The 10,308-nt window shown below is 31.5% G+C and overlaps 1 protein-coding gene across 3 annotated transcripts; it reads right to left on the bottom strand.

The window, feature by feature from the left end:
* Window positions 1-738: 738 nt before the first annotated feature.
* On the bottom strand, window positions 739-9,518 carry LOC113849551 (inter alpha-trypsin inhibitor, heavy chain 4-like). 3 transcript variants are annotated; one of them, XM_027479536.1, is made up of 13 exons: window positions 8,876-9,518; window positions 5,772-5,924; window positions 5,464-5,676; window positions 5,290-5,379; window positions 4,992-5,108; window positions 4,299-4,568; window positions 3,584-3,743; window positions 2,988-3,065; window positions 2,746-2,846; window positions 2,456-2,626; window positions 1,832-1,906; window positions 1,297-1,410; window positions 739-1,162 (listed from the first exon to the last, which is right to left on the bottom strand). In XM_027479536.1, the coding sequence occupies exons 1-13, from the start codon at window positions 9,254-9,256 to the stop codon at window positions 827-829; spliced, it is 2,259 nt and encodes a 752-aa protein (XP_027335337.1). In that variant the 5' UTR covers window positions 9,257-9,518; the 3' UTR covers window positions 739-826. The 3 variants fall into 3 exon arrangements, with proteins under 3 accessions (XP_027335337.1, XP_027335338.1, XP_027335339.1); XM_027479537.1 differs by having other exon boundaries at window positions 743-1,162; window positions 5,772-5,911; window positions 8,876-9,045; XM_027479538.1 differs by lacking the exon at window positions 8,876-9,518 and adding an exon at window positions 6,052-6,158 and having other exon boundaries at window positions 743-1,162; window positions 5,772-5,911.
* Window positions 9,519-10,308: the final 790 nt, after the last annotated feature.

Here is a 10,308-nt window from a genome sequence, read left to right as displayed (position 1 = left end):
CTTAAATTATTATGTTTAAATGTTTACGGGATTCACGATAAATTTATTGTATGAAATAATTTTCAGTGTTTAGAAAATTTTTTACTAATTTTGAAAAAAATTATAAGATAAAAGATCATGATCTGTAGAAAGGAAATTGCATTTTATTTTTAAATATTTTGACTCATTTGATATTTAGATTAATGTGTTTTGAAGAAAAGAAGGATGAAAATAACTTAATTGATCCAATTCAATTTTTGAGTAAAAATAACAATAATTAAGTATTTTAAATAAAATAATAATAAAGACTAAACTTATACAATTTTAAAAGTAAAAGAACTTAGTTAACTTTAAAGAATTAAAGATTTAGCGCACGTATGTTAAATTAAAAAAAATTAATAATATAATTAAACCAAAAAAAAAAACACCGGAAATTTAATCACTATTCCCTATAAAAATGTAGCTATTTAAATAATCAATATTAAATTTTTGAATGTGAGTCTCATTCAAGAGTGTGAAACAAAAGTTAATGACTAAACTTTTGAGTCACAGCTCTCTTAATTATGTCTTAAATGATGTAAAACTTTATTATCTTAACAATCAGGATAGACTGTTTTGATGGATGATATTTTGTTTTCTAAGAAAAGATTATTTCTGATGAATATATTCAGATTTTGAAAATGATTTTATTTAAATTGTTATTTGTCTAAATACATATATCAGGTGTAGACTAGGAAGGAAAGGAGGAAAGATAAGGAAGCTGTAAACATTATCGCACAAGAGCTTATATAATATACACATTGTTAATACTACACAAATTATCTATGTTCAACTTAAGTACATAATTTCACTGCAAGCAATCACACTCACAAAGCTCAACACAACATTTGATTAACTCAAAACATGCCAGGGCAGCACAAAGTTGAGTGCAAACAATGGTGCACTGGTCATTCATAAAAGTGCAAGTTCGTAGCAGACACATGCCACAACAGGTACCAGCCAATCGCCCACAACAATTGGAAGTAGCCTTCTCCAATATTCCTTCAGGTGGCTTTGCTTCTTTTATTGCTGGTGGCAAGTTCTCAGCTGTTGCTTTAAAGTCACCAAATCCAAGACGTAGCCCTCCAAGGAATAACTTCTGGTCGTTAAGCTCCAACCTTTGGAGGCTAAGTTTGCTGTATGCCTGTTTTGAAGGAATGTAAAGATCCAGAATATTGTGTAAAGGGAAAATGGAAATATTCTGATATTTTATGAAAGTAGATGAAGAAAAAAAAATAGACCCTTTTTTTTCCTTAAAAATCTAAGGCAAAGGTCTACCTTTTGTAACAGCAATGGTTCAGGTGCCTTCTTCCCTTCGTCCCCCTGAACAAGAACCATGTTCATGCAGGTATGCTCTGACGGGACTTTGTTTTGAATGCTCATTTTAGAAACCTATTAGAGAGCAGTTTGGCATTTGCTTATAAATAAGCGGTGGAACAAAACATAAAATATACTATAAACACTTGAAGGCATTATAACAAACTAAAACTATATTAAAGTGAACATCCATATTTGTCACAGCTTATATGCTGATATTAAAACTAGAGATAAAAGTCAGAGCTAAGTAAGACTTTTATTCATTAGTAGGTTAAAAATTTGGTTCCTAAAGCACACCATTTTTCAGTCCTCTCTAGCTCTCCCTCCCTGTAACTCTTTCTATCACTGTATCTAAAATCAGTGTGATTTGTTTGGAATAAATGCCTGAATGTAAACCGGTCTCCTCAAAATTTTCTTTTCACCTTTTTAGTTTCTTTTTCTCTTTCAAATCTTTCAAAAAGAAACTCAACATGCATAAAATACATAATAGACAAACCTTCTCCTCCAGCTCTTCACTTTTTAATAACCAGGCTTGAGCAGTGAAAAAGTCTATATGTCTCTTTGCAAGCACCTGGAGAGAATACCAAAATTTATATCAAGCCACATTTCAGCGCATAGTCAAGTATGAATTCAGTAATCAGCCAATCACACTATTAAAAGGATCCCAAATCCAAACTATTCAGTAACTTGAAGAATTTTTTTTGCAATGATATGAAATGCATATCACTCGTGTCCAAGGAAGAAACCTATAATGGGGAACCAGTATATGTTTTGACTGATAAGTGTTTTAAGCCTTTAAGAATTGTAGAGATGCTTGATGCAACATAGATTTGTGAAAGAATGACTATAAGACCATCCACTCATAATGCACCCTGTGCTCAACTCAAACAAAATAAAGCGTTCGAGTGAACAATGGAAGTAAATACGGAAGCCTTCAAAACGTAACTGCAGTACTGCATAGCAGGTGACTGAATCTGAGAACATATGGTGATACTATGTAGGAGCTGCCATGCATATGAATTGCATGGTAATATTCCGTTCACATTTGTTAAAATGAATTTCGCATCATAACCTCTATGATGAATAAGCTGTAAGTCAAGACTTAGGATTGAGATAATACATTACTGAGTCGCATATCTTTTTCTCTTTTCACTTTAAGATCTACTGTGAAGTTAGTCATATCTGCCAAAGTACCAGTAACTTTAACAAATTCAGGAAAAGTCCCATTGTATCTGCCTGATATGATCAACGGGCATTCAGTTGATAAGTCTTGTATATGAGGGGGGAATAACTGCAATAATAGGAATATAGTTAAAACATCAAATGGATGTACATGTAAATATGATATTTAAGTACATTAGAGTATATTTACAGTTATAATTAAGGATAAAAACATTGCTGGATATGTACCTCGTGTGAATCAAGATCTTCTAAACCTTCAACGGTTATATCAGCAACTAAGACTGATGAAGCAGTACGGAATAGCCTTTGCATTCTAAAGTCAATAGAATCTGGACATGAAAAAACGGAGATTAATAAAACTTCACATGTATGATACAGTAATTTCTTGATTTTTCCTTTGGAATAAAATATATATAATTGGCAACTTTTTGCTAAGACTATATACTGACTGGGCAGGAAAAGATGCTGACCTAAATCATGAACAGAATCACAGTGACCCCTCCCAATTTGCGCTAGCATTTGCAGGAAATAGTGATTACAATATAGACCTGAAATTTCAAATTACGAAACAGAGAAATATTACTAACAAAAATATCGCAACAAACATAAAGATTAACAATAAATAAATGTTCAATATCTTGCCAATAATTTGCGCCCGTCATTAGGTGATTTTCAGAAGAAAAAAAAAACTGCAATGCCCTTTGGTATTAGCAGCAATAGTGAATCAAGTGACTACCATTGTCGATATTGATCGACCGACCCTCATTTTCTATAACCTTTTTATTGAGTACGTCAATTCTTACTTTATTTTATTCTTGAACAAAATGGAAACTATTTTCGAACAATGATCTTGACAAATTAAGAAACATGTCAAAGCATTCGTTTCTTCAGTATAAAACGTGCCTAAATTAAGGTTCAAAACATTTTGGCTACTTAAGACGTCATCTTTAAGTAAGCAAAAAAACTTATCAAAGGTTGAAGTGTCAAAAGACCGTTGCCAATTAATGATATAACCGAATCTATTTTCCTGAAGAGTATAAATAGAAGAAGAAGCAAGAATCCTTGCCTATGCCAAAAGTACATATGCGCGGTGTTCGAACTGATTGACCAACTGGGACATAGCTTTTCACGAAATTGCATATCTCTCTCTCATCCTCGACAGCCCCATCAGTAACGAGAAAAACAAGAGGGACTGAATCAGTTGATTTCCCAACTAGCTTCATTGCCTAATATAAAGCAAACTATTAAATAACAAAATTCCCATGACAATATGTACATATTTAGGACTCAACATCCCAAAGCTTTGCATGGGATACAAGTTAAACACTGCACAGAATGTCCTAGTTATTAAAAAGCAACTATACCTTACCAACAATGAATCGACCTTATATGTTTACGTTACAAGCACATTAAACAGGGATGCCAAGTCTGAAAGTCAAATAAGCCATATGATAATACAGTTAATGCTACAAAACTGCCAGTCTTATAGCCATAAAAGACCAGGTAGATTCCAAGACAAATGAGAGAATGCACAATAAATAAGAATAAGCTAATTCTTGTCATGGTTCTAAATTTGATGTATAAATATTAAAATTGAAGAGCTGAGATAATAAAACAGAAACCTAGGGTTTTCCTCTCCTCTTCTTTGAAGTAATAATACTTTCATTGGTGCATTTGAATTGAGAAAAACAAAATAACAGAAAATTTTTCATTAACAATCCATGAAATAAGAGAACAATGTTGTGCACATCATGTTGAAATTGTTAATAAATAATAATTACCTGAATTAAGGGAAGCATGATGTTAGTACCACCATTAGCAATAAAATTAGTCTCAACCCACTTGGCACCATTTGAAACTGCTTCCTTTGTAGCAGTTTCCATAGATGACGAAAATAAGTTGACCTCCCCATTGAAAGCTATGATGTTAAATGTATCTTGTGCATTTAGCTGAGAGAGTGATGTCAGTAGTGCGTTCTTCGTGTTTTCAAGAGGACTTCCTTTCATGCTTGCACTTATATCTACTAAAAACACCACATCCTTTTTATAAACCTATCAAGTGACAGAATGCTCTATTATAAATTTGCTAGAAAACTGAAAATTTGAAACAAGCATTCACCTTTACAATGCAGATTAAAATATGTCTATCTTACTTTGTACTAGTTTTGTTCCCGGACAATTCCAAGCGCCAAATGTTTCTGACTTTTTATAAATATAAATTAGCTTTCTACTACTTTATCAAACAATTATTTTCTCGGATATTGCTCCACTAAAACTTAGCAACGAACAGGCAGATCCACCTCACTTGTTCATATATGGGGAAAATGGAGACAGCTTTCATGCAAGCAGCAAGATAACTTTAATGCATCCGTGTTGCATGTATACAACCTCATCTAGCTATCCCACGTTAAAGCAAGCACAAGTAAATTATACTGCAAGAAGAAAAAAAGTTGACGTATAATATTTGCAACAAACCTTTCTACTCTGGCTGTTTCCAGGGTAAAGATACAAGCAAAATATCTCTCTTTCATCAAAATCACGCAGGAATGGAGATTGCAGGAGAACACCACCAACTGTGTCATTTGAAGCAACCTGTGTAAAAACACTAAACAATTAAACTAATATTTTTTTATAATTGCATACCAATTATTAAGCTAAATTTTTTTTATAATTGCACATGGCCTTATTTAGAATGTCTATGGTTCAGAATTCACTCCTTGTATGAAGTGCATTAACAAAGATTTTAATAGAATTCTATGCTTCTAAGTCTTACAGTGTACGAGAAGCTGAAGTCTGTACTCGACCAAGTTGGCACTTCCGCTTCATATGATAAACTCAATTTGCCAGCTTGGCGCATTACTTCCTGGAAAGTCACAAATATAATGTTCAGTTCAAGTCCAACAGAGGCCAAACCGAACTTTGTAACAGCCTAATAGCTTGATTTTACCTTAAGAGGGTGACTTGTGGTTTTGCATAACACTTCCGTTCCAGCACCAGAATTCACTTTCAAAAATATCTTCTCTTTCTTAGAAATTTTTCTTCCAGCAGGAATGACGTAGGAAGGAAAGCTGAAAGGGACACAGAGAGAGAACTGGCCATCATGAAATAATATTTTCTGGGACCATTTGATCTTAATTGAGAAAACGGACCCCCCTTTAAACTGCAAGAGAAAAATTAATTTCTTGAATAAACAGTGTACAAGTTAATAATTATCAAGTGTCAACAATGAAGTGATGTTTTACTATGTAATATAACCTGTGGAATCTTAACGGTGTATATTTGGCTTTTCAAAAAGTATCCGTCTTTAGCTTTGGCCACTTTTTCCTTATCCTTTTCATCTTTCAGAGTGATCAATTCAGAATGATAAGATCTTCCATAACCATCAACCTCTAGACCTAGAAGTGAACCCTGTTAGCCACATCATATAACTTGAGAACTCATGAAACAAATTTCAAATATGCAAAGTTTCAGGAAATTGGTATGGAATTTCATCCAGCGTCATGACATAAAACTAAGAAACAAGAAAACTTTCCACGTTCCACCATGACCAAATATCAATGATGTAACAAGGCCTACTAAGAAACACATTTGATGATTATGCTCGCTACACAGATAACCCAACGTCAATAGATTGCTAGGATGGCAGAGTGGACGTAACCCAAGATGCTTTAGCTGTCTAAACTAGTTCATTGCAACTTCAATTTAATCATTCAACCCCCAGAATCATATATTCACTTTGTCTAAACAAATTATGTCTGATAATTATAATTAATTAACAATTAATGTGAACAATACAATGATTTTAAAATTGAGCCAAATTAATACAGCGTGACCATTGAAATTAACGTGAGTATATGACAAAAGATGAAAGGAACTTAATGCCAGGCAGGGGACATGATTGATAGCAACAGCCAAATTTTATTAGGTTGCGATTAATTTCTTTAAAATTTTGCAATTTTGTTCTCTATGGTTGAAAGAGGCATCTCTTATGATGAGAAGCAAAGAAACACTTGGCACCTCTTATGTTTTCTCCCGAAAACGTGTCTCTCGTCCCTTTGTTTTTACCAAAATAACTTTACAATTTTTTTTTTCATATTAGTAATAACATTTTCCTGAAAACTATTTTCAGTTCAAAACATTTTCATATAAAATTAGACATTAAATAACTCAACTGATTTGTTTAGTTGTTTTACCTTATCTTTTTACAGTGGGCAGCAATAATTGACCGGAAAAATGTTATTCCTTGACAGTTACACTGAACACAACTTTTTCTTTGCCTACAAAAATGTGTTTTCACTAAATGAAAGATATTCTAAACATTATTTTCAAATCAAATATTAAACAAAGCAAAATATTATAGGAATAATTACGCTAATCGTCTTTAAATATAATTTTAATCATACTTACACCTTATTTAATTAGAAAAGTACACTTAGCTTTCTAACACTTCTCTTGTTTTATTATTTTTAACAGTATTGTGTTTATAGTTCATATCTAAAAATAAAAATGTGTGTAAGTTTTTAAAAACATATCTCAACATGTAAAAATAATATAAAAATTAAGGAAAGTAACTATAAATTATCAAAGATAACGTATAAATAAAATTAACACTAACTTCAAAGAAAACTAATATAATCAGTCCAATATTATAAGGATGCAATAAAAGATGAGATGATTCACACTACATAAATAATTAAATTATAAGTTACTTAAACATACATGATCTCTCAAAAAGGTTAAATGACTTTATTTAATATTTTACCATGCATACATAATCCGATTATTAGGAAATTTTTACCTCTTACTCTTGTAAGAAATAACAGCTCTTGTAGTAAGAAAAACATGGCTTCGAGCTGTATACATCCTTCATTTTTTTTATAGTATGCGAATTAAAAAATAAATTTAATGTTCTCGTTTTTATTAAAGTTATTGCTTAATTTTTTGAATTATTTTATTTTATCTCTCTTTTAATTATTTATTTGTATTTTAAATTAAGGATATGATTGGTAAAACATCATTAATCTTATCCTGAACTTTAAAAAATTGATAGATAAATAAGAATATTTTTTTTAGAATATGGCGTATAAAAAGGGATGGGAGGAGTAATAATTGGTAGCACCATGTTGCTATCGGACTATCCGAGTCTTTGGGTTTTTTCATTTTTTATTTTTTATTACAATATTACTTTACTTTTTATGTTATTTCTTAGATGTTTGGTTTACATATTTTTTTAGTTTTAGTGTATATATTTTATTGATAATATAAAAAAAATCAATTTTTTATATTTTCTTAGTGTTATGGGTTAAAATATTTACTTCACAGAATCACAGATGTTAGAAACAAATAAAAACAATTCGATATTTTCATTGATCATTACTGAACATGTATCAACAGAAGATAAAAAAATTACGTTGATTTTCAAAATTTTGTGAAGAAAAAATGGACACATTTATTTCTCTCACAAAAGTTTTAAAACAAAAAGTAAAATAAATATTTTCATAATTTCTAATAAAATATATTCACCAAAGGAAAAGGCTGAAAACAAACCAAACACGCTTTCCTCGCATGTTTTCACCTTTCTTAGCACATGAACATTCAAACGTTTTCACTTTTTTTGGTAAGCAAATATTTCCACTCATTCATAAAGAAATAACTGTTTTGTTTTATTTTTTAAGAATGATTTTATCAACTTGAAACTAAAGCACAGTTCCAACAAAACTTTCCCAAAAAATTATTTAACACGAAAGTTTAAACCTGCTATTACTTTTTAACAAATAGCCAGTTTAGGCCTTAACTCCACACCTCAATCATTAATTATTGTTTTCCAACAACCAAACAAACACAAGCACACAATTTTCCCTCACTATTCATACATACATAGATGTATATATTCTCATATAAAAACAAGATTTAAATATGTTTGATATTTTTACATTTTAACAAATTTTTTATTTAAGTTTTTTTTGTTATTGTATTTACTTTTTTATGAAATGTTATTTTTAGTACCTTTAATCAATACAGTCTAATAAAAAATTAAGACCTGACAGTAATTACTGAACTAGATCAACAATAGGTAATAAAAATAAAAAAATATGAAAAAATAGAGATAAGAAGAACTAAACTAAAAAAATTATTAAAATACGAAGATAAAAAACATTCTTAAGCTTAAAAACAATTTTTCCATTATATATACATGTATAGCTTTTACCGTGGCAACTCATGAGGGTACAAGTTTCTCTATTACGATGAGTTTGTTTTCAATGTTTTGTGTATTAAAATTGCTAAAAAGATCCTTAAAATTAAAGGAATGTCAAATATGCATGATAATTAGTAATGATTGATAATTATTGAGTATTTACCTCCTCTCCCATTGGTATAGCAATTTGGCATTCACACGTACTACTTCCCGTCACGCAATGAACGCGCCACTTTCCGGTGACCGTTACAAACGCTGTGTCCAAAGAGCACTCAACTTCCATGGCAACTCCGTGAAGCTGAAGCGGTATCAACGCCGGAGGCTCGCACCGGCCGTGCACGTAAGGCTGGTAACTCCGAATGTCCGGGTTCTCAACTGTCTCCGGATCCGATATCACCGCATAACACATCGGCGCCGACGGTAGGAACCCCTCCGGCGACTTCGACATCGCCGGCACCGGCGACGGAGCCGATCCTTTGCCGTAGTAAATTCGCTTGGAGAGATTCAGTCCGAATTCGACGGAGCTGGAAAAGTAGTCGGCCATCGCCGCCGCCGGCGAAGAGTTTTCCGGCGAGTTGTGTGAATGAAAATAGAGAGAAAGAGCTTAGAGATTTTGGATGGTGTTTGAAGAAGGTGTGGGCTTATGAAGTGGCATTAAAAGGAACGTGAAGCTGAGGATTTTGAAAAGCACGTTAAGAAGAAGAAAGAGGAAAGGAATGAAGAAGAAGAGTGAGTAGAAGAGGTAGCTTTTGCTCGTACCCACTCGTGCGGACCACACTGGCCAGAACGGGACGAAAACTAGTTTTATTCTTATTTATCTCATTATTCTTATTTAATCACGATACTTATAAAAAAAAATTGCTTAATTTGAGTTTAATTATAACAATTTACATTTTTATATATTATTTATTATTTAAATAACCATTATCTTCAAAATATAAATTTTAAAAATTTATTAAATAAATCTCACAAACTACTTCGCATGTTTATATTTTTTTTCTCTCTTTTTTTATTTATTATTTATTATTTATCTTCTATTTTCATGAAGCTTCTTATATATTCACTCATTTCTTTTCACCGGTTTGTTTTTCTCATCTCTTTCACTTCTCACCACTTCTTCTGCTTGACTTCATGTCTTCACTCGTACGACCTCTGTTTCTTCTAAACTATTTACTATACAGTTTTTTTACTCTTGAATTATATTATACATCATTGTTGACTACTTTTTCTCCTAAAAGATCCAGTTGCTTAATTTATTGTCCCGTCACACAACTCTAGTGTTATTAATTTCATGTAGAATTGTTGCTTATGTTGAATATATATATATATATATAATTAACTTTCGTTATAGTTATTTTTTAAGATACTAGTTAATAAATTAATAAATACTTGTTTTATAACATTAAATATTACACTCTAATAAATGTTTTGAGAATACTGGTTAGTGTTCACTTAAAATAATGATTAAACCATCAATATATAGAGGCACTGACAAGGTGACACGTTAGTGCCGAATTCATTAAATTGGAGATAAGATACTAAACTAATGAATGGTTTAAATTTTATCATGAAGTTCATTTGATAGTACAAATATAG

Source organism: Abrus precatorius, unplaced genomic scaffold (assembly GCF_003935025.1).
Source record: "Abrus precatorius isolate BTA unplaced genomic scaffold, Abrus_2018 Scaffold9, whole genome shotgun sequence".
NCBI classification, from domain to species: domain Eukaryota; kingdom Viridiplantae; phylum Streptophyta; class Magnoliopsida; order Fabales; family Fabaceae; genus Abrus; species Abrus precatorius.
This window is presented reverse-complemented; position numbering and strand designations above follow the sequence as displayed.

Bases quoted from the DNA above. Each gene is read 5' to 3' on its own strand.
- LOC113849551 (XM_027479536.1), bottom strand. From the start codon at position 9,256: ATGGCCGACTACTTTTCCAGCTCCGTCGAATTCGGACTGAATCTCTCC. The intron at 5,677-5,771 runs GTTATATTACAT...TTTCTCTTGCAG, and splicing joins ACACCGTTAAGATTCCACAG to TTTAAAGGGGGGTCCGTTTT. The intron at 3,744-4,298 runs GTAATTATTATT...GCTTTATATTAG, and splicing joins TCATGCTTCCCTTAATTCAG to GCAATGAAGCTAGTTGGGAA.